The 21627-nt window shown below is 57.4% G+C and overlaps 14 protein-coding genes across 14 annotated transcripts; all 14 read left to right on the top strand.

The window, feature by feature from the left end:
• Nucleotides 1-306: 306 nt before the first annotated feature.
• On the top strand, nucleotides 307-624 carry DQ04_02341130 (putative cyclin 1, putative,serine peptidase family S51, peptidase E; the record flags this gene model as incomplete). Its single annotated transcript, XM_009311779.1, has 1 exon — nucleotides 307-624. One exon carries the CDS (start codon nucleotides 307-309, stop codon nucleotides 622-624), a length of 318 nt encoding a protein of 105 aa, XP_009310054.1.
• Nucleotides 625-1045: 421 nt separating this feature from the next.
• Nucleotides 1046-3085, top strand: DQ04_02341120 (hypothetical protein; the record flags this gene model as incomplete). Its single annotated transcript, XM_009311778.1, has 1 exon — nucleotides 1046-3085. One exon carries the CDS (start codon nucleotides 1046-1048, stop codon nucleotides 3083-3085), a length of 2040 nt encoding a protein of 679 aa, XP_009310053.1.
• A 50-nt stretch (nucleotides 3086-3135) lies between these two features.
• On the top strand, nucleotides 3136-3507 carry DQ04_02341110 (hypothetical protein; the record flags this gene model as incomplete). The annotated part of the gene is made up of 1 exon (XM_009311777.1): nucleotides 3136-3507. The coding sequence occupies one exon, from the start codon at nucleotides 3136-3138 to the stop codon at nucleotides 3505-3507; it is 372 nt and encodes a 123-aa protein (XP_009310052.1).
• Nucleotides 3508-3792: 285 nt separating this feature from the next.
• Nucleotides 3793-4197, top strand: DQ04_02341100 (hypothetical protein; the record flags this gene model as incomplete). Its single annotated transcript, XM_009311776.1, has 1 exon — nucleotides 3793-4197. The coding sequence occupies one exon, from the start codon at nucleotides 3793-3795 to the stop codon at nucleotides 4195-4197; it is 405 nt and encodes a 134-aa protein (XP_009310051.1).
• Nucleotides 4198-4363: 166 nt separating this feature from the next.
• Nucleotides 4364-4744, top strand: DQ04_02341090 (hypothetical protein; the record flags this gene model as incomplete). The annotated part of the gene is made up of 1 exon (XM_009311775.1): nucleotides 4364-4744. One exon carries the CDS (start codon nucleotides 4364-4366, stop codon nucleotides 4742-4744), a length of 381 nt encoding a protein of 126 aa, XP_009310050.1.
• Nucleotides 4745-4794: 50 nt separating this feature from the next.
• DQ04_02341080 (hypothetical protein) lies at nucleotides 4795-5970 on the top strand (the record flags this gene model as incomplete). Its single annotated transcript, XM_009311774.1, has 1 exon — nucleotides 4795-5970. One exon carries the CDS (start codon nucleotides 4795-4797, stop codon nucleotides 5968-5970), a length of 1176 nt encoding a protein of 391 aa, XP_009310049.1.
• A 406-nt stretch (nucleotides 5971-6376) lies between these two features.
• DQ04_02341070 (hypothetical protein) lies at nucleotides 6377-8692 on the top strand (the record flags this gene model as incomplete). Its single annotated transcript, XM_009311773.1, has 1 exon — nucleotides 6377-8692. The coding sequence occupies one exon, from the start codon at nucleotides 6377-6379 to the stop codon at nucleotides 8690-8692; it is 2316 nt and encodes a 771-aa protein (XP_009310048.1).
• Nucleotides 8693-9174: 482 nt separating this feature from the next.
• On the top strand, nucleotides 9175-10653 carry DQ04_02341060 (putative Zinc finger DHHC domain containing transmembrane protein; the record flags this gene model as incomplete). The annotated part of the gene is made up of 1 exon (XM_009311772.1): nucleotides 9175-10653. One exon carries the CDS (start codon nucleotides 9175-9177, stop codon nucleotides 10651-10653), a length of 1479 nt encoding a protein of 492 aa, XP_009310047.1.
• Nucleotides 10654-11085: 432 nt separating this feature from the next.
• On the top strand, nucleotides 11086-12921 carry DQ04_02341050 (coiled-coil domain-containing protein 93; the record flags this gene model as incomplete). The annotated part of the gene is made up of 1 exon (XM_009311771.1): nucleotides 11086-12921. The coding sequence occupies one exon, from the start codon at nucleotides 11086-11088 to the stop codon at nucleotides 12919-12921; it is 1836 nt and encodes a 611-aa protein (XP_009310046.1).
• A 416-nt stretch (nucleotides 12922-13337) lies between these two features.
• On the top strand, nucleotides 13338-16034 carry DQ04_02341040 (hypothetical protein; the record flags this gene model as incomplete). Its single annotated transcript, XM_009311770.1, has 1 exon — nucleotides 13338-16034. The coding sequence occupies one exon, from the start codon at nucleotides 13338-13340 to the stop codon at nucleotides 16032-16034; it is 2697 nt and encodes an 898-aa protein (XP_009310045.1).
• A 504-nt stretch (nucleotides 16035-16538) lies between these two features.
• DQ04_02341030 (tRNA wybutosine-synthesizing protein 3) lies at nucleotides 16539-17522 on the top strand (the record flags this gene model as incomplete). The annotated part of the gene is made up of 1 exon (XM_009311769.1): nucleotides 16539-17522. The coding sequence occupies one exon, from the start codon at nucleotides 16539-16541 to the stop codon at nucleotides 17520-17522; it is 984 nt and encodes a 327-aa protein (XP_009310044.1).
• A 296-nt stretch (nucleotides 17523-17818) lies between these two features.
• Nucleotides 17819-18259, top strand: DQ04_02341020 (prefoldin subunit 2; the record flags this gene model as incomplete). The annotated part of the gene is made up of 1 exon (XM_009311768.1): nucleotides 17819-18259. One exon carries the CDS (start codon nucleotides 17819-17821, stop codon nucleotides 18257-18259), a length of 441 nt encoding a protein of 146 aa, XP_009310043.1.
• Nucleotides 18260-18746: 487 nt separating this feature from the next.
• On the top strand, nucleotides 18747-19826 carry DQ04_02341010 (hypothetical protein; the record flags this gene model as incomplete). Its single annotated transcript, XM_009311767.1, has 1 exon — nucleotides 18747-19826. The coding sequence occupies one exon, from the start codon at nucleotides 18747-18749 to the stop codon at nucleotides 19824-19826; it is 1080 nt and encodes a 359-aa protein (XP_009310042.1).
• A 298-nt stretch (nucleotides 19827-20124) lies between these two features.
• DQ04_02341000 (hypothetical protein) lies at nucleotides 20125-21126 on the top strand (the record flags this gene model as incomplete). The annotated part of the gene is made up of 1 exon (XM_009311766.1): nucleotides 20125-21126. One exon carries the CDS (start codon nucleotides 20125-20127, stop codon nucleotides 21124-21126), a length of 1002 nt encoding a protein of 333 aa, XP_009310041.1.
• Nucleotides 21127-21627: the final 501 nt, after the last annotated feature.

Below are 21627 nucleotides of genomic sequence, written 5' to 3'. Positions count from 1 at the left end.
GTTTGCGCAGGCGATGCTGCGCGAGGCCCAGTGCGGTGAAGCCGAAGGAGAGTCACACGGGAAGACAGCGCAGGCCAGCACTAATGAGAACGTGGCAGGAGAGAGGAATGGGGCGGCGGCGGCGAAGGATGCGTCGTGGGATTACATTCGCGTGCACGNGGAGAGAGGAATGGGGCGGCGGCGGCGAAGGATGCGTCGTGGGATTACATTCGCGTGCACGGCCTCAGTCTGCTTCCTGGCCTGCTGTGCCCACACCACGACAAGCGAGAGAGCAATGGCGTGCTGCGCGCGGAGGACTTCGACAAGATGCTGAAACGTCACCCAACAGAACGGGGAATCGGCATCGATCACTGGGCAGCGCTCGTGCTGCCGGGCAACGGCACGTATGAGGTGTTCGCGGTGCCTGGTAAGACGTGTGGGTCGAGCACGAGTGCAGCGCCGGCGGTGTACGTGAAGGATGTCGTTGGCGGCCAAGTGTGTGCGACGGTGCTGCAACAGAGCGGCGAAATAGGCGAGCTGCTTCGGCCGCCAAACGGTCCCGTCGTGCGGGATCCTTTCGAGGGGTACTTCGCCATGCTGAACCCAACAGCGAAGACAGAGAAGCTGCTCTGTCGTTCCAAGTAATTGTTTTATTTTCTCGTTATCAAGGGGAGGCGTGGGGAGGGCTAGTGCCATCGGTGCACAGCGTTGTGTTCTGTGGCGAGATGTATTATAATAGCTTGGTGCAGTTGGACGGGAAGTATACTTTTTTTACGATTCTCGTCACCCTTGGCTGTGTGGTGAAAAGAGGTGTCTGGGTAAAACAGGGTCTGCTGTCATAGACTTGCAGCACACAGAGCAGCAAAAGTTAAATTAAATTGTGGTTGGTGCATAATTGCGCTTGTCTGCTTGTCTCTTGCAAGTGGTGTACTCGACACCACGTTAATTCCCTTACATGCGCCGTTCCTCCGTTGTTCTTTTTGGGTCTCCTTGTGGGGTGGGCCTCTGTGCGGTGTCCCAAGGCCCTAGCAGCAGCAGCAGAAGTTAAATTAACCACCTACATCAAATGGAGAAGTCCGGCAACGCTGGTGACAGAAGCACCGTGCCGCGACCGGCAACGGCAGCCCCGCTGTCGCGGCATCAGCAGCGGCGCCACAACAAGGCGGACGGCAGACCTCGGCCGAAATCATCGTCGGGGTGGACGCAAAATTTGGCCCCAGACGAAAGCAATAGTGTATTGTGGTGGGTGCTTGGCGCCGTCATCATGCTCCTCATCGCCGTGCTGCTCACGTCAGATGTACTGTTTATCAGGCAGCACGGAGGCGACGACGACGACGGTGGCGACGGAAAGGCAACCAAGCCGACGCAGCCTCTTCACACCCCACCGCCGCGCACCTTTGCGGAGAAGACGGCGGACGCCGCAGGCCGTGAGGCACAGACAGGCAGCAGCAGGAACGGGGGGAGTTCGCAGCCATCGTGCTACACGCTCGAAGAGTACAGTGTGAAGTTTGTGATGGCTGTGCAGAAAAGGCAACAGCAGCAGACGCCGCAGCATTTCTACCGCTGTGGCACGCGTCTAACTGACATGAACACCGAAGTGAACAAGAGCGTGGTGGACCTCTGCGCAGCGGTGGCGGGGCCCACATCGTTCCCAACGCTTCGTGTGTATCTTGCGGGTGCCTTTGAGGAAAAGGCGCACCTCCGGCAGAAGCACAATATCGCCGCTCAGCGCATCCTGCTCGAGCGGCTCAACGATGACTACTGCGATTGCCTCGACGGCACAGATGAGTTGCAAACAACTGCTTGCAGCATGTCTGGCGCGGTAACACCGCTTAGCCACAATCGGTGGAAACAGTATCTGACGTCCAATGCACAAGTACGGTTGTATGAGGAGGAGGAGGCGCCGTCGAAGCAGCGCACCGAACGACTCCTGCGTCGATTGGGCGGCCCGGTGCTCCCGTTCCGCTGCCGCAACGATCCGGACGTGTGGCTCGCGCCTTCACGCGTCGGCGACGGCGTCGTGGATTGCTGCGATGGGAGCGACGAGGAGCCACAGCATCAGGAGCAGGGAAACGAGGTGCTGCAGCGGTGGAGCTCACGGGTTACCGCGATGGCGCGGTACCTCGGTGGTGCGAGCGGCCCCATGAGTCGCCTCTACCCCGCTTCCAACCGCAGCCGCAACGTCGCTGGGATGCTGCTGGACAATGGCCTCACTGCGCTCATGAGTTGTCGTCGCGTGAAGGCGGAGCGAATGCGTGACGCGTACGCGCTTCATGAGCTCGTAAAGCTGGGCCATGCCGTGTACAAGGAACGCAAAGCCAGTGGGTGGGAGAAATACGGAAAGGGCCTCGTGGAGAGGCAGGAACGCTTGGAGGCGCTTCTGCAATCCACAGAAGAAAAGTTCAAGGAAGTTCGGGAAGGTATTAAGCAACGCATGGATGCTGTAAAGGCCCCCAATCCTTTTGTTGCTGGTATCCCTAAGGAAGAGCTCGATGAGGCGGAGGAGTTATTTCAGCAGATTCGGCGCCTACAAATAGAGCTGAGGCACGTCTACATGACGCTCGGATTCCGCTGGCTTGGTGATGACTATGAGTTCTACCCTCTCGCCGATGCTCACTACGATGTGCCGATGGACCGCGTGGTGAGTACGGCGCAGAGCAGTGCAGAATCTGTGCAGCAGAGGAGCGAGGGGTATCGCTACAATGACTCGTATGTTCTGAAGGCGCCGCCGGTGCATGTTGACAATGTATCGTACCATATCATGTCCCTCTTCCCGTATGTGCACCTGATTGGAGTGCAGAACCTAACGGAGTGGCAGGCGACGGTCTTCCTCCGCCGCTCTGGCGAGCTCGCGGCCAATGAAACTTTCAACGCGTCGGGGAGCAAAGACATCAACCGTGGCCCGCCGATTATTTTCGGCCACTGGCATCCCGACATCACAGAGACGTCGGTCGACGGCTTCGCCTCGCTCGACCCGTCGGGCGGTGCGGTGCTGCTGCGCCGTCTGCTTGTCGCCGACCCCGCGCCGGTGCTAGGGGGCGTGNCACGGGGCGGTTGCGGCGGGTGCTTCACATTGCGAAGACCGAGTCCTCGCAAGAGAAGCTGAAGAAGGTGTCGAGTGGCGCTAACGATGATGATGATGATGATGCGGTGCCGATGCCGCTGCGCTACAACGCACCGGACCTTCCGGCCACGCAGATCTTCGCCGGCGGACTTTCATGTGGGTTGGAAGCTGTGCGTGAGCCAGAGGTTGCGGACAGCAAGAGCAGCAGTGGTGCTGGTGGCGGTGATGGAACGGTTGAGCCGCAGTTCACCCAAGGGCGTCTTGTTTACGCCTGTGCAGAGCGCGACGGCGTGTTGGAGTGGCACCGCAACGGCAAGTGCGAGCACGAAGTTTTGCTGGGCACCCCGAGTGCGTGCCCGCGGTGGACGCTGGAGGTGGCGGCCGCGCGTCTGCGTTCTGCGGAGGAGGCGCTGCGTCAAGAGGAGGCGGAGGCAGAGAGCATAGGAAGAAAGAAGGGCGTGTAGGTGGGCGGGATCGATGGGGGATCCCTCGGGAAGGAAGGGAGGAGAAAAATAGACTTTTTGGGGGTCCTTTTGGTTTGTATAGAAGGAAGAAAAGAGGAAAGAAATACGTGCAGGGGGATGAATTAGCTTTCTCTCTCACTTTCACTCTTCTTCATTCACACACACACACACACCCCTCCCCGCATAAGACGGATTTGCGTGACTTTTTGTTGTTATTTTTTGTTTTGTGTATTTCTGTGTTTTGGCTGTTGTTGTTGTTTTGTGTTTTGATTGNGGCTGTGTGCCATGATCATGTCTAACGATGTGGAGGAACAGTCCCCTGCTGGAGAAGTGTGGCGTCGTATTGCCACGTCTCTGCTGGTGTGTGTAGTGTGTGACTGTGAACCAACACGGCGGCTGGCCGCTTTTGGGGGGTTTTCTCGGGCGGGGGTTTTGGCGTGTCGCTGTATGCACGCATTCACAGACGCATACAACGAGACACACACACGCAGAGAGAGAAGGAGAGAGAAGGGAATGCCTCACCTTCGTGACTATTATGTGAAGTGCCTCTTAGTATTTTCCACACGGCATTGGGAGATGCAAAGCGAGTGGTGGGGAAAAGAAGACGAATTCATGGAAAATAGCCCCACAGTTGTGTTGTGCCATACATTTGCGTTGTCGTGCTCCATGAAGGATTCTCTTGCCTGTTGAGTTGCTTCTTCGTTGTTTCTTCTCTCCTGTAACGATGGTGGGGGTGTGGGAAAGGAAAGGGAGAGGAGTGTGCGTCAGTGCAGTGTTGGTTTGCTAAGAAGCGTCCACACATATATATATATATATATATATATATACAGAGGGAACGCGGAACAGGTGGGTGCGGATGTCGACTCCTGGGAAGGTCGAACACATAAACAATGCGGGGAATGACGGCCTCAATGCCGGTAATTTTCGTCTGGGACAACAGCAACAGCCGGTTGATATGTTCGTTGCATGTTTCGAGGCTGCGCTGGAGGAGGAGCTGAAGGAACAGGCTATCTCCAGCAGCTTTCGCATCTGCTTTGACAAGATCGGCTCACCATACGGCTTCATCCGCAACGAGGGTCTTCGTGAAGCGTTGCAGCGGCTGTGCGACCTTTCGGTTGAGGCGGCGGAGGAGGCGGCTCGCACGNCAACGAGGGTCTTCGTGAAGCGTTGCAGCGGCTGTGCGACCTTTCGGTTGAGGCGGCGGAGGAGGCGGCTCGCACGACAGAGGCAGCAGTAGGCAGCGCTGCGACACCGCATGTGCCGTACGATGCTATACGCTCCTCCGTGATGCACCGTGTGGCGGGGGACCCGCACGGCTCTCCATCCGCGGCGACCGCAGCGGCAGCAACGCATTCCTCGTCATCTTGCTGCAGCGAGTCGTGGGAGCGCACACAGCGTGCGTTTCATGGGGCGCACTACACCTCAGCGGTGTTCCACTGCATTTTGGTGCCGCGGGTGACAGAACGATCGCGCTACAACCCCGGCGGGCCCGTGAGTATGGAGCTCTCAGAAGAGGCCGCCCTCACGTGGAATACGTTGTGCCACTCCCAGCCAGACGCACCGTCACCTCCTGCAGGAAAACGAAAGTCACTCGACGTGGCACTCACGGAGGTGACGTACCAGGAGCAAGAGTTGGCGCTGCGGCTGCTGCAGGGTCTTAGCCTAGTTGTGTACGACCAGCGCCGTGCGATTGCCGAGGGTCTTCTGATTCCGTACGCGATTGAGGTGTGGCAGTGCTGCCTGCAGCACGTGGAGGCGCTGTTCCGCCGACGTCGGCGGAACGCCGCGATGGAGGGGCCGAGTGGCACCGCTTCTGGTATTGCGACTGCGGCTGCTGCTGCGCCGCCACCGCTAGAAGAGGGTCCTGTGCAGTTGGTGCAGGGATTGGAGACAGTGGTGATCGCGAGCATCGACGCGGTGGAGGCGGCGTGCCACTACAACCCACTCGCGCTGACACGCATCGTGCAACAAGGTGGCGTGCGTGCGCTCCTCGACATGGGGCTCTGCCCCTACGCTCCGCATGATATTCGCTGCGGCGTCTTCGACACGGTGAGCGTGCTCATGCAGGAGGTCGCCCCGTTTCGACGCGCGGTGGCTGCTGGTGCCGCGGCTGCTTCTGGCGCGGCGGGCGGCGGTGGTGGCGAGGACGAGCTGATTCAGACAATGATACAGCAGGCCATGACGGGCAGCTTTGGTCGGCAGGAGGCTCCGCCGCCGTACCTCATGGACCGCGCGAGTGCGTCGAAGTTTGACTCCGCCGTGCGTGAGTGGTTCAGCCAGCAGGGTCTGAGCCACGTCGTGTCGGCGGTTCTAGAGCTGCGTGATGTGCGTGGCACGCCCATCGCTGCCGGGGCGCTTCCAAAGGCGGATGTGACGCGGATCGTGCAGCGCGCGAGTCAACTCCGCGAGAAGCGGCTGCAGGCGCTGCTGCAGGCGGTGGACGGTAAACGCGAAGCGCTCTGAGGCGCGCCGGCTTGACGCGTAGTTTTGTTTGTTTGCTTGCCTTTGGTAGTGGGGAGACGTCTGGAGGGTTGCAGGCGATACGGCCGTTCTCTGTGTGGAGTGTCATTGTCGAGGTGGGAGAGAGAGAGAGAGAGAGAGCGAAGGAAGAAATGGAAGGTGAAGCAAAATAAGTAGATGTCGGTTTCACTTTGTGGCCAATCTATCCCCAATGGCGGCGTGTGTTTTGTTTGTTGTTGCGAACTGCTCTGTGAAAGACGTGTCGTTGGGATGGGGGAGAGTTGCATCCATCATCAGCAGCAATGTGCCTCTCGTGTTTGGGGTGCGACAATCTTTTGATTCTCTCTTTCTTTTTTTCCTTTCCTTCGGGGGTGGGATTGGCCGCAGAGGGAGGGACCTCGGCAGAGGAATGAAAACAGCAACGTCGGCGGATGCTCGCTACTCTGTGGACGCCTCTCTCGATATTCTGCACCGCCTGCTCGACGAGGAGAGCCTTGTGCTGGCTCAGCTGACGTACGTTGTGGAGCACATACATGCCCCACTCCTCGAGGGCTGCAACCCGATGAGGGCGGCGCAACGGGGACGGCAGCCGCAGAGCAGTACCGCGCCAAAGCCGCCCGAGGTCTTGACGTTTGCGCAGCATTGGGAATTGTTTGCCAACATCGCTACATTACAAGGGGCGCAGAGCGTGATTGTTAGCAAACTCGAGGCGGCCGTTAGCCAAAGCACTCATCTGCTTGAGCAGCAACAGCAGCTGCGATGGCAAGGAACAAAAAGAAGCCCCCGCATCAAAAACTCCACGGCAAGTGGCAGCGAGGAGGATGTGGGTGAGCTGCACACCATCCCTGAGCTCTTCTGCTCAGCATCTATGCGGCACTACATGGCGGAGCATATGATGTACAGCCTGAATTATTGTCGCAGTATCGCCCCGCGTGTGATGGATTTGTGGCGGCTCTGGCGTTGTCGTTGCTGCAAACAGGCCAGCACCAACCTCAACTCGGAGGAGCAGCAGCAGTGGCAGCGGTACCACCGCTTTCTGCGCTTCTTGTATGATTTGAGTGGCGAAAGTGGAGTCCCGGGAGACCCTCGTGTCGTGTCGACGCGTCTTCCTGATACCCCCGCCACCACAACACGCCCGCTGCATGGACACGCTGGCAGCATAAGCAGCAACAACTTCAATACCACTGGTGGTGGTAGACTGTCTAGTGTCTTAACGCAGGATGTGCCGCCTATTCCGCCCGATTGGGGTGGCTTCGAGACGCTGCTGGTTCTACTGGCGACCCCACTTGCGTCGCTGCGCCGGTACATGCACGTTGCCCGTTGCCTTATCGAGTCGCAGTGCTTGGGCCGGTCAATGCGGCAGCGGCTGCAGACAGAGTTTGTTGACGTTGTGGCGCTGCGCGTGGCGGAGGAAGGCAGCATTATGCTTGACGAGCTGGCGAAGCAGGACAACGCACACATCATGGCGCTCATCGACGAGGTCGCCGCCCCCGCGCCGCCGGGGTCGAGCGAAAAGAAGTACCCGCGCATCCGTCCCGACACGGACGGTAGCCGCACGCTTGTGCACTGCGGCCGATTGACGAAGCGGTTTCGCCGCGGCCGGCACGAGCGGTTGGTGTTTCTATTCAGTGACTGGCTGTGCTATGTGGAGGAGCTCGCAAATGGTCGGATGCGGCTGCGCGCATCCATCTCACTGGAAGCACTGAAAGTTGTGGAGTTGGATGACGCCGCTGCTCCTGAAATGCCTCACGGTTTCGATGTGGTGACGAAAGAGACGCGTCTCACTTTCTTTGCGCCGACGCGGGAGCAGAAGCAGCAGTGGGTGGACGCGCTGCGCAGCACTGTCAAGACACACGAGAAGCGGGTGCAGAGGTGTGCCGCACTGCAGCAGCAGTCAGGAGACGTGGCTCGTCTGATGCGTGCGACGGCACCACCCTTGTCTCACAACTCGCGTCTACACCGTCAGCAGCGCGCGGACCGCGTCCGCCAGAAGCGGATCGAGCACCGCTCCATGGCGACATCGACTGTCACCAAGTCGTCGCTGCCAGAGGCCTCGCCGGTGTCCGCCGTGTCCAGCAACTCAGCGAAGAAGTGGCGGTTCTCGTCATCCCGGCCGCCGCACGGCAGTTTCGACGTCACACCCTGGGCTCAGCAGTCAACAGACACGGTGCACAGGCGGGTGCGCAGCACTGACTTTCTCCCGACGTCGTGGGCGTCGCCGAAGGAGAACTCTGCAGAAGAAGTGGACACTTTGACTGTTGTTGATGCGTCTCTTGGTGCTGGGGGTGGCGGCATCAACACTGGTGGCCTGTTGTTGTCGCCCTGTGACTCACGGAAGCCGCCACGGACGCCGATGGCGCGTCTGCTGTCGGAGCGCTTTCAGGAGTCCTCGCTGCAGCCGTCGTGTAACAGCAATGCCAGCTCTCCAAAGGCCAAGGATGCGTCGCAAGCAAATGAGGGAGAAGGAAATGAGAGGAAAGAGTCTGGTAGAGAGGTTGGGGGGGAGGAGGAGGAAGAGGAAGAAGGAGATGATAGAAGTGGGCATGGAAGCGCAAATGATGACAAGCCATATGAGGTAGAAACTATCCAGCAACAACTTTTACTCTCTTCTGCAGCCGTGGTGGAAATCGAAGGTGGTATCAACGTTGGCAGCAGCCGTAGCAGCAGCAGTGACAACCGGCATGATGGCAGGGTAGAGAAGACTGTGCTTGATGAGTCTGAGTGAGCTACTGCGCCACCACCACTGTCCCCATTCTTGTATTTGCGAGTAGTATGGGGGGGAGTGGCTGGCTGACGGAACGGCACATGCACATGCATATACACACGCATCCAAATCGGTCTTATCAATTGGGATTGTTTCTGTAATATATGTATTTGGTTGCTAGGATTTCCATTGGTGCTGTTGTTGCTGTTTTCCTTTACTCACATCTACGTTCTCTCCATTCTTGTTCTTCGCTTTGTTTTGTTTGGGTTTTTTTAATGCTCAGAGTTTTTGTGTGACGGGGATCCATCATTTTTTCCCCCCGGTCCATTGTTGTTGTTGTTTTTTTTTTTGTTTTTGGGGGGTCTGTCTCTCTGTCTGTGTGTGGCTGCCGGTGCGGGAGCTGCGATAGAGTATATAGCCCACACAAGTACGCCTACCGGCAGGTCCACGTGGCCCGCATCACCTTCCTTCCATAGCAACTGCTCTTCTGCTTGGTTGGCGGCATGACGCCTGGGGAAATCTTCACTGCATTCGCTGGCATCATCACGGTGGTGGCGGTGTTCATGTACATTGTCATCATGGGACCCTCGCGCTACCACCGCGACGGCGTCGTTGGCCGAATGTACCGGCTCCTGATGGACTGCCCGGCGATATGTGGCGGTTGCTGTTGTGGTATTTTCTTTGGCTGCAGCTACACGCGTGGGCGGCAGAAGTGGACGCGCTGTGCCGATCACACGCTGCGGGAGCGCAACTGCTTCATGGTCGTCTTCTATATCCTCTTAGTGTGGAGTGTGGAGTTCCTGTACCTCGGCTTTGCGCTGCCGCAGCTGCAAGCGCCGGTGTGGTCGAAGGCCATCTCCTTTTCCCTTGTTGCGCTGTCGGAGGTTTTCTACGGGCTGGCGGTGTTCTCCGATCCCGGCCTCGTCACCACGCGGGAGGAGCAGGAGGCGCAGCGTCTCGCGTTCAGCAGCACGCCTGCGGTAAAGGTCGCCAAGAGTAGGAAGAGGGGGAAGGAGGCGGCACGGGAGGGGGGCGTCGCGGTGAAGAAAGGGACGAAGAATGGTGTCATTCACAACGGCAGTGAGAAGGGCAACAAGGCGACGAAGGCGAAACGTACATTCCTGCTCTCTCCCGAGGCAGAGGCGCGGCAGAACCGAAAGTACATCGTGGATGGAATCCTCTTTGGCATCAGCAGCGGCAGTAGTGGGGAGACGCACCAAAAAGGTAACGATGATGACAAGGAGACGATATTCACAACGACAACAGCTCTTGGACAGGAGTGCGTGACGTGCCACATCAATCGTCCTTGTCGCAGCAAGCATTGCCGCCTATGTGACGCGTGTGTGCGCCGCTACGACCATCACTGTCCGTGGATCAACAACGATGTGGCGGAGGGCACACACCGCTGGTTTCTGCTCTTCCTTCTCTGCCACGCTGTGTCGTGCATCTGGGCCTCGTGGGATCTGTATGCTGTGATGAAGGCGTTCCTGGTCCGCCACCGCGCGTGGGGCTGGCGGATCCGCCTCGCCAGCGGCAACGTGTACCAGCTCGGGGTGCTGGAGTACGTTGTGATTCTCGTGAACCACCAGACCCTCAGCGCCTGTCTGTTTTTCTTTGCGGTGATGATCGACATTGTGCTGTGGGCCTTCTGGGTGTACCAGATGTCCTTTGTTGTGCACAACCTGACGACGAACGAAATGAACAAGATTGACGACACAGTGGATTTCGTCACGTCGCTGCCGACGTTGGACGCGGTGTACTGTGAGGCGATGAATATGCGGCGGCGGCTGGAGGTCATCGCGGGGCGGCCGCCGTGGCGACTGCAGCAGTTGCAGGCACCACCGGCTGGCGCGGAACCGAATGGCAAAGCGGCGAAGGCGTACCGGAAGAAGGTGCGCAAGGCGATGCTCGGCGACCTCAAGCGCATATTCGACCGTGGGGTGTGGAATAACATCAAGGAGGTGATGTTCCCATACAGCTGAAGAGAGATAGAAGCAGGAGCAGAAGAAGGAGAAGAATGGGCGGTTGAGGCGGTTGCTGTCAGTGTGATGCGGGAAGGAGAGAGAGAGAGAGAGAGAAAGGTAGAAACAGCAGCATGGCACATATATTTGGTGGGAGCTCACTTCTGGTATGTGTTTTCGGCCATTGTGATTTGGTGTCGGTGATGCCTCGTAATCGGCACACACACACACGCACACAGACACACAGACTTACATAGAGAGAGGGGGGCATCTTGCCCTCCGTGAAGGGGTGTTGCCGCTATCTTTCTCCCTCACTCATTTTGTGTGTTACGACACCTGCATCTCTGTTGATGCTGTAGCGACAGGAGTGGGCGCGCGGAGGGTGCGCGCATAGTTCACACACACACACACACACATTCATATACGCACACGCTAAAATCTGGTGAGGACCGTATGGATGCCTCTGGCGGGCGGGACGCGGTGCTGCATAAGCTTGCCGACGGTGGCTACCACCGCGCACACAACACCGCTCTCTCTGTGTTTGACCGCATAGCCGGTGGCCTCGCGTGGGCTATTTTGAGCGCCCGCCACCGCCTCTGCGTGGGGTTGGTGAAGAACGCCGACATTCGTGAGAAGATTCGCGTCTCCGAGGCAATCTGCGACGCGCTGAAGCGCATGCGTTGCCCGATGGATCTCCGCCCGCACCAGGTACAAGGCCTCGACTTCCCGTGTCTGCTGCGTGTTGTGGTGTGGCTGCTCAGGTGTGTGGAGGCGGTGCGTGCGGAGAATGCGTTGTTGCTGGAGCGGCACACCGCTTGGGACTTCTTCCGCCGCTTCGGCTCTCAACTACCGTTTCTGCTTCCCCAGCAGCAGCAGCAGGAGGCGGAGGTGGTGGTAGTTGGGTCGCGTGCGTCGCCCGCAGACGTGGTGCTGCACGTCTCCAGGTCTCGCCTTGCGCCAACGCGGCAATTCATCCCAGTGGAGCGGCCGCCCCGCGACAGGCACGAGTCACGTCTCGCACACGTCTCCTCCGTGCTGCTCGAGTACGGGGTGCGCTACGCGACGCGCAACTCTGTCCTGCTGCTGCAGCACACGGCAAAGGAGGCCGGTGCCTTGGAGGGGGAAGACAATGATATAGACCTGACGCGGCTGAAGGAGGAGGAAGACCAGGAAGGGCATATGCTGGAGGGGCTCATGCAGCAGATGCGGCAGCATCGCGAGCGCAAGGACGGCAAGATGCCCCGTGCGAGGGTGCATGCCGTGCTGCAGGCGACAGAAGCCTCGGACGAGGAGCAGCGGCTGCGTGCCGCCTACAATGTGCGGCAGGAGGAAATGCGGAAGAGGCAAGAGGAGGCGCAGGCGGTGTGGGCGAGACTTGAGCGCAAGCAACGTGCTGCAGCGCGGTACCGCCACGAGTCCGAAGCATTGCAGCAGCGCTGCGTGGAGGCGGAGCAGCAGCTTGCGGAAACACAAGCGGTGCTGCAGGCCGCGAAGGAAAAGTCGGCTCGGCGCACCGCCAAGTTGGCGGCGTACGTCCAGAACGTCCACGAGGTCCACCAACACGTGCTCGCCGACCCTTCACGTGCGGCGGTGCTGCAGACACTAATGGATTTGCTGCAGAAGAGGGAAGAGCAGCATCTCCTGTTGGAGCAGGCGCAGCGTGACGGCAAGTGTCGTGTGAAGATGGCCAAGGCGGAGTGCGTCAGTATTGATGACCGCATCTCCAACGTCAAATCCGGCGTCGTTGATGACACGTGGGAGACCGAGCGTGCGCACTACGCCGCGCAGCTACAGCAGAAGGAGGTGGAGCTGGCGGCGGTAGAGCAGCAGGCGCTGGATCTGCTACGGTGCACGGATGCCTATCCGACACGCTCGGAGCTGGAACAGATTGGCATGCGCATTCGCGAGCTGAATGAAGAGGTGGCGTGCAGNTACGAGGAGGCGAAGGCAGCGTTCAGCCGCCACAACACGCAGGCGGAGATTCTGAAGTGCCTTGAGAGCGAGGCGTCAATCATGGCGCAGCTTGATGGGAAGACGGAGGCGTGTCTGCAGCAGCCGGTGGAGAAAGCGAGGGCCAGATGCAAGGAAGTACTTGGCGAGCACGCACAGGTGCTGTCACAGTTACACAGCTCGCTGGAGTTGGTGCTGCGACAGAAGGACGACGTGGCGATGAGGCTTGGCGCGGCGAGGAAGGAGTACGACGCGCTGTTGGGGCAGCGGCAGCACCACCGTGACCTACTGGAGATGCTGGAGCGGGTGCTCAGAGAGCAGCCCCCGCCAGCAGAGTGAGGCTTCGTAATGTTCACGACGCGAGCACAAGAATGCGATTGATGTTGTTTTGTTGTTGTTGTTGCTTTTTTTTTTTGCTTTACCGCTTCTCTGTGGAGTTCTGCAGCTTCACGTGCCCAACGTAAGTGACTGTTGTTTTGTTTTGTTTTTTTGCGATCGATGAGGCTGGGCATTCGAGCACAATGTCATGCAGCAGTGCTGTTTTCAATGTGGAGGCGTGCTGGGCCGCAGCGTGCACGCAAGAGCTTTCTTCCTTCGTTGCCGTGGTAGTTCTTTCTTTATGTATATTTCCCTCAATATGTATATATGTATATATATATATATATNTGTGTGTGTGTGTGTGTCTTCTTCCTTTGTTTTATCTGCACGCGCCAGCCAACGGCGCAAGACGGTTCCCGTGAGGGAGTATCAGGCGCATGGAGGCCGAACGCTCATCAAGTGGAGGGGGAGAGGCAGGGGGAACAGCAGCGGCGGCTGCCGCAGAGTCGGATGAGCCCCCCAACGCTGCAGAATCCGTCACGTGTGCGGGACATCCTCTCTGCCACGCCGCTGCCGCCGCGACTTGCGGTGCTTCGTGTTGTCTCCACCACTCCATGGGTGGTTGTCCCCACCACACTGTGCTCTCGAGCAGGGCGGTGCCATCCCCAGAGCCGCCGCCTCTTCATGCAGTAGTGCCATTCATTGCGATTCTTCCTCACCAATGCGGGGGTGTCTCGAATTATGAAGGCCTGTCTGCGGACAATTCGGGTGTCGAAGCCACTGCCGTTGGTAGTGGTGGTCCTATTGGAATTTCACTGGAGCGGTTTCTAACTCGGCAGGAAATGTACAGGACGCTTATTTTTTGTGGAGTGAAGCGGCATCGATGCCCGGAGGCGCTGCAGCAGTTGTGGAATTACCTGCTCGTTTTGTGTTATAACAGTTCCTTCGACTGCAGCAATGGAAGTGGAAACTGTAGCAGGGGGCGCCCTGTACGTGCCGCCAAAAGCGGCGCCGCGGAGAGGAGCGGTCCCGTTCCGGACTTTGCCACGGTGGTGCGGTATGCAGAGCTGCGTGATGTGCTGCGGGCGGGTGTCAGTAGTAGTAGCAGTAGTGGCAGTAGCAAAGAGGGTGAAGCCGCACCCCCCGTGCGCCTTGAGGAGCTCGTCGCCGCCGCCGCGCTGCGGGATGGCGGCAGCAGCGAGCAGGGAGCAGCAGCACGGTTGCCTGGCTACACGCTGGTGGTGGCGAAGCATACGTTTGACCGCTGCATCGCCAAACTTCTTGGCCATGAGTTGCGTGGGCAGCGGATTACGGTGAGTCCGCTGCCGCGCTGGAATGTTGCACAGGGCATTGTGCAGAACAGGCGGCCGCTCGTCATATTCTGCGGCGGCACAAGTGGATGCGGCAAGAGCACACTGTCGAGCCTCATTACCACGCACCTCTGCATCGACGCATTGCTCTCGACGGACACCATTCGGCAGGCGCTGCGGCGGACACTGCGTCGCGATGAGTTCCCAGAGTTATTTCTATCAACGTATGAGGCCCACCGTGCGGTGCCAGCAAATGTTCCGACGACAGGAGCAGCGGCAGTAGGATTAACGGAGAGAAGCAGCCGAGAGGTGGGAGGAGAGGAAGAGGCAGTGGATCCGCAGTCTGTCATTGCAGCATACGAGAAGCAATGTGAGGCGGTGCTGCGGGTGTTGGATGGTATGCTGGAAAAACTCATCAGCCGGAATCAGGCCGTTGTGGTGGAGGGGGTGCACTTGCTTACATCGTACATGCACCGCAAATCAGCCGAGCTTCAGGCACGCGGTGTCATATGTGTACCGTTCCTTGTATGCATAACGAAGGAGCAACGCCATGTGGAGCGATTCTGTACCCGAGCAAAGTGCATGACCCTCGCCCCGAAGCGCAACAAGTACGTGTCCCACATCCGCCATATCCGAATGATTCAGCAGCACCTGCTCGAACAGGTGTATGAGTATAATGTGAACATTGTAAATAACACCAATGTCGACAAGTCCCTGATGGGTATTCATGCGCAGCTGCTGGACATCATGGACCGTGGCGCGCCTTCTTCATGGAAGGGGAAAATTCCAGCAGAAGTATCGACCGCAGCCACAGTAATGTCATCGTTATCATCATTGTCGCCGCCGTGCTCGGGCAGTGGAGGTGCAGCGGGTGATGTAGCTTTCCGCATGCACTCTCCCGCACTGGCGTCGATGAACGACGTGGGAGAAGAAAAGGGCCGGGGGTGTTCCGGGGACGCCGTCCGCCGCTCCCTTGCAGATCCGAATATCAGTGGAAAACGGATGCTTGCCTTGTTGCTCCTCTGGCGGAGCGAAAAAAAGAGGCGTCGTGCGGGCAACGCCCCCTCCACGCGCCCCTTTGCCCTTATGGGTGAAACCCGTTGTCAGTGCTGTGTCGCCACATCGCTCTTAACGCAAGCCACTCGGGCCCGCTCGGCGGAGTCGCTGACATCCTTTCGCTTGCAGTCACTCTCCACGTGCTCGTGTGTGGGAGGCGGGAATGACGGGTCACCGCCGGCAGCGGCCTCACGAGACCCCGCCAAATGCATCGGCGGGTGGGGCGCAGACCATACCACGGTGGTGGTTGACGGCGGCCACGGCGGCGGCGGCGACGACGACAGCAGTCGAGGGGAACTGTGGCGTCCCAAAGGCACGACAACCACGTTCCCGAGAGGTCCCCAAAAAGGAATAGGAAACCTTTTCTTCCGACAGCGATCATTGGCGATGCCAGCTGCGTCGTGGCAGGAGGAATCCTCGGTGGACGGCACAACATTGGCCAGAGGGCCCCCCGCTCCCATAAAAAGACCAATAATAATAACAACAACATCAGCGGCAGCAACAGCTGTAGCAACGAATATATTACCAACGGCGGTGAGCCGGAGGAGCCGGACGTTCCGCTCTGCAAGTGCAGATGCAGCTGGCAGCAGCGGCGATGACGATGAGGTGATACTTTGGGGAAAGAAACACAGGCGATCCACAAAAGATGCGTCCTTTCACTGGCGCACTGTCTGTGGTGGTCGGCGCCTGGCGAAAGAGGACGAGGAGGGCGACGCTGAATGTGATGGCGACAGCCGATGTGAGCCCGCGTCTCTGGTAGGTAGCTGAGACGTGGGATGGAGAGTCTATACAGAAGGAATGGGCAAAATTCACTTCGCGACGCGGGGGGGTAAGGTTTTAATGATCATCCTCTTTTCTGCCTTGCCCCCCCCCGTACACACACATATATACGCACGCACGCACGCAGAGTGCTTTTTTTTTTTTTTGGAGGGAGCACCGCAGCATCATCGTTTGACGGAGGGACCGTTGACTACGGCCCCCTTTAACTCTGAGTGCACCTCTTACGTTGTCGGTGTTGTTACGATTACTTTTTTTTGTCCGCTCGTCGGCTATTATGCGGAGGGCATGGTTATTAAAGTACGCCCCGTCGGCTGTTTAGGCTTGGTGGGCGAATAGACGAAGTTGCTGGGTGGTTATTCTTCCAACTCATGTGGGCGCGCTTTTTTTTTTGGTTCTTTGCTTGTTATTTTTGCTTTGGGTGTGTGTGCCCCCTCTGTTGCTAGTCGGCGGACTACTTTGCCGAAAGGAGGGGGCCTCAGCGGTAGGCGAGACATGTCGGAGGCGCTGGAGGTGGAGGGGGCGTTGGCGTTGGCGTGTGCCGCATACATGGAGACGCACGACGCCACAACACGCGGGGGTGGCGAGGAGGGAAAGGGGGAGAAGAGGCGTCCGCCAAAGGGCGAGACGGCACCACATCGACAGCGATCAAAAAAGGTCATTCCGGCGCAGCAGCAGCAGTCGGACAAAGAGTTTCTAGCGCACAAGCAGCAGGTCATGGCGAACCTTGCCAGCAACGCGTGTGACAACAGTCCCAAAGGCGGTGTTGACCGCAACTGCCTTCCTCTCATGCACGTGTTGAATGAGCACCCTGACTACGTGACGACGAGCAGCTGCGGGGGCCGCATCGCTCTCTTCCACAGTGTCACACCCCCAGAAGCCTGCGGTGAGCGCACCTTAGATGACAGCCCTGTGACGGTAAAGCGGGGCGGCAAGGACGCGCTAGGATGGTTAATAGTGAAGCACGGTGTGCTGACGGAGAGTGAAATTGACGTCCTCGTGCGCTGCCTTTGTGGTGATGGCGGAAGCATTGCAGCCACTGCGACAAGAGCAACGGGAGGAAATGAAGAGGACACACAGCAGGAAGAGTTGGGCGGCGTGTGGGTGCAGGCAGGGGGAGCGTTGAGCCCCTCCCCTCTCCCAACATTTGGTAGCGTCGCGTTGAAGATGGAGCCGTTCGTCATGCACGTTGCGTGCCGTACCATGGCGAGTGCGAAGCGGCTTCTCACCGCTGCTGTGAGTGACTGTGGGTTCCGCAACAGCGGCGTCACACCACCGGGGCGGCGTACGATGTGTGCGATCCGCCACGCCACTGGCCATGGCCTCGATGTTCCACTCATTGTCGATGGTGTCAATTACGTTTTCGGGCAGCACACCTACGTGCGGCGGCTCTTGCAGTTGGCGAATGAAAAAATGCGTGGGAACGACGCCAAACTCCGCCGGCTGGAGGCAGGTGTTGCTGCTCGCCTTGTTGAATAGGTGAGGATTGAAGTGAACTTGGAGGTGAAGGAAGGCAGGACGACAACGATGCTGCTGTGTAATTTATAACTAACACCCAGGGCAGCAACAAGGGGAAGAGAGTGGAGTGTTGCGTGATGCATGCATATCTCTGCATTCCTTTACCTACGCCACATGAATTGTTGTTGCTGTTGGTTTTCCTCATAGTTGATGTTGCTTCGGACTTCTGTCGATTGGTGTTTAATCCTTCTTCTTTATTTCTAATTGTAGAAGTAAGAACAAGAGCAAGGAAAAGGGAAGAAGCAGACGCGTTTCTCATGGCAGCGAATAACGCCAACAACAATACTCTCTCGGAGGAGGCCATTGTGCAGCGGTACCAGCAACTCCGCCAGGAGTGTCTCTCTCTGGTCTCCCGCAATTCTGAGCTAGAGAACGAGCTGCACGAGCACAAGCTGGTGGCCGAGGCCCTACGACCGCTGAACGGCGACCGCCGTTGCCACCGCCTCGTTGGCGGGGCCCTCATTGAACGCAGCGTCGCCGATGTGCTGCCGGAGCTGGAGGAGAACATTAAGGGCATCCAGGAGGCACTGGAGCAGCTCAACAAGATTCTCGCAGAAAAGCAGAAGGCGATGGAGGAGTACGCAAGGAAGCACGGCGTGACAGTGGCCCAGCAGCACGGGCAGCAGCCCGCTGGCGAGGCAAATGCCGAGGCGACGAAGCGGCCGGAATCCACCGACCAAAGGGGCGTGCTGGTATAGGTGAGGAGTCACACAGACGTGCGCGCACACACACACACACACAGAGAGAGAGAAAGAGAGAGATGGACAGAGAGACCCACGTATGGACTGGGGTTTTGGTTGGGAGAGCCGTGTTTGGGTTTTCGACCTCCCCCATTCGCTGCTGAGTTGGCACTCCTTTCACCTGCCGTAGCTCTACGTGTGCGAGGTTTTGTGCCTTACCCAAGCCACGCAACCCTGGGTGTGGATGTGTTGAGGATAATGCGGCGGAGAAAGTCGACGTGAAAGAAAGGTGCGAGGGTAGAGACTATTGATTGTGGCGAAGATCGCGTCCTTAAAATCGCAAGCACTTTAAAAAAGAAAAGAAAAGGATTTTCTTTCAAGCCTTTCTGTGCGTGTGTGTGTGTGATTGCTATTCAAGTAGGTGTTATTACTTATTTTTTATTTATTTGCGGAGTGTTCAAAGTATGTTCCCTGTTTGTGTCTTATTTATTTACCAGTTTTCAGTATGCAGAGCAGCGAGGCTGCCGCAGCGCCACCGATGAAGCTCATTAGGTGGTGGTTTGGCAAGTCGGAGGAAGAACGGCAGGCGCTTAGGCAATGCCCAACAATATCCGAGAAGGCGCAGCAGAACATTTGCGCGGTGGAACACTTTGCCCAGGAGCACAGCTACTATGTCGCGTGCGAGACGGATATGGATGTTTGCCCACTGCCGTCCTTGACGCCGGTGCCGCGGCGTATCTCGCAAGGGTGGGAGTATGGCGTCTCACTCCCATGCGCCATGCACAACGCAGCGACGTACGGTGGAAGGTACGCAGCAGCATCGAGGAGAGCGGCACGCGATGCAGCGACACATCGTCTACTTGCGAAAGTGTATGCACGCACAGAAGTTGTCTTGCGTGACTACAGCGCACAGTTTTGGCCAGCGGCGGGGTCTGTGGCGCACAAAAATAATGACTGGTACAGTAGTGTGGCCCGTATTATTGTTGAAGCCCTGACAGAAGCATCCATGGCAGCGGTGTACCGTCTTGGGCTCGCCGATGGCTTGGAGACGATTGAGAAGGAAAGGTCACAGGTTGAAATGCCAGATTCGAATCGGGGCGAGTCAGGAAGTACGGATGTTGTGTCAAAACCCGTGGGCGCACGCCGAGCCGATGCGCATGGCTGCTTGGGTGTGTGGATGATGCTTACGTTAACGCATACAACGGCTACGAAGAAGAAGAAGGAGGAGGAGGGAGAGGAAATCAAACAGAAAATTGCGTCATCGCCACATGTGTTGGGCTCTGCGCGTGGGGTGAAACGTCAAAGGAGTGAAGAAGATTGTGCAAGCGGTCAGCCACCAGAGCTGCATGGCGATGCAGAGGTGAATGGGTGGCGGCTGTTGCGAGGGCAGTTTGCGCCTTTATGTGGGGGTGAGTTCTCGTCCAACAATAGGGGCAGTGACAATAATAATGATGATGCTGGTTATGCAGAGGATGAGGGAGGGGTTGTGGTTCCTTACACCAGCCCGTGTATCACCATAACCGCTGCGGACATGCGTTTTGGTATCGCCAGGGCGCTGAAGAACTGCCGGAGTGACGTCACGTGATACATTGCTCTCTGTCCTTTTCCCTCTTTGTGTGCGTGCATGTGGTTGTGATTTGGCCTGGGTTGGCCCCCATGTGCCTTTTATCCTTTTGGTTTTCTTTCTCTCTCACTCTCTCTTTCTCCATGTGGGAGCCGAAAAGATCTCAAAACTCTTATTTTTGTTTGTTTCTTTTTTGTTATTGAATTCATTTTTTGTGTGTGCATTTGGACCGCACGGTATATGTATATGCATATATTTATTTATTTTTAAAAATATACGGTAACCATAAATACTGAGCAGGAAAAGTTTGAAGACCACTATGCCGATCACTTCGGACGCAGGTGCCACCAGATCGATATCATCGGTCTGCACAATGGGCACGCCGGAGTGCGACGACGAGCTTCACCTTTTCCTCCGCTGCCTTCGAACATTTCACACGGATATACCAGTAATTGTGGGGTGTACATCTGAAATGGTTGGCATGGGTGGTCAGACTGTTAGTAAGGCTTTTTCGCAGTTCCGTGAGGATAGGCGCATCGAGTGGGTGCCATGTCTTGACCAGTACCTTTCCATTAATCGGAGCGCCATGGAGAAGCAGCGAGGCGTGTGGTACCCTTCAAGGCACGCAGATTTTATGATGGAAAAGACGAACTTAATGGAGCGCGCCATGTTGCTTAGAGAACGATACAGTGATGATAAAAATGCGGCAGTGGCATTCTTTGACTGCGACGTTGTGCTATTAGGCGCACTTCCCCGCCTTCCGGCTGGTACGGAGGTGGCGCTCTCACCACACCGAATTTGCCGCAGAGATGAGGCCCTTTTTGGGCGCTACAATGGTGGATTTGTTGTTGCTACAAATCCGCTCGTTCTACATGAATGGAGGCGCGCAACACAGTACTCTAGGTTTTTTGACCAAGCCTCACTGGAAAGCGTTGCCGGAAAGTTTGCCTCCACTATGTATGAGTTTCCCCCGCAGCACAACTACGGTTATTGGCGTTTTTTTCAATCATACCGTGAAGACCCTTTGCTGGAGGCAAGGCAATTCTCCATCGCCCCCATGGGGGCACGACGTCAGTGGACACTCTGCTACGAAGGGGCCCCGCTTGGCTCCATTCACACCCATTTTCTTCTTCACGCCGGCCAAAAGCAACCACAAAACATCCGCGCATTCAATGGACTCATGAAGAAGTTGATCCTCAAATGCATTCGCCCTTCGCCCGGCAGAGGGGCAGCCGCAATGTGCACAGCAGGGCTGGCAGCGGCGGAAAACGCGGGATATAGGAATTGTTTTGATATTGCCTTTCTCGCGAGCAAACCCTGACAAACATGCTGCGTGTTTCATCAAAATGGGAGGAACGCTCCCTAAAGAATTGAGAAGGGCATTCCTTATTGCCCGGGCCGGGATGGGAAAAAAAGGGGGGGAGACCGTAAGCAAGGCAAACGGCCAGTGAGTACCGGGCGAGCGCGCGGGGTCACCAAGGCGGAAGCGACAAAAACCGGGCAGTACGGAACCCTCCCGCGTCCTCTCGCAGAGCCCAAACGGCAACAGAGTGAAGGAAGTCGAAACAAAAGCGATTGTTTTTGGTGAAGGCACTGCTGTGCCATTTTTTCGTTGCATTAAAATGTAGAAAAGCAAGCAAACAAATACGCACATAATGAAATACGCGGGGGTGTCTTTCCCCGCTGCCTGTGTTTTTTGCCGTTTTCATTGCCGCAGGGCGCATGGTAAAGCCCTCCGGCAAATATGATACGATGCCGCCTCCCCGCCGCCGTGTTTTGTTTTTTGTTTTCCCAGGGAGGCAAGAAGAGGCGGCGGGGAGGC

This window comes from Trypanosoma grayi (genome assembly GCF_000691245.1).
Source record: "Trypanosoma grayi strain ANR4 Tgr_234_V1, whole genome shotgun sequence".
Classification (NCBI taxonomy): domain Eukaryota; phylum Euglenozoa; class Kinetoplastea; order Trypanosomatida; family Trypanosomatidae; genus Trypanosoma; species Trypanosoma grayi.
This window is presented reverse-complemented; position numbering and strand designations above follow the sequence as displayed.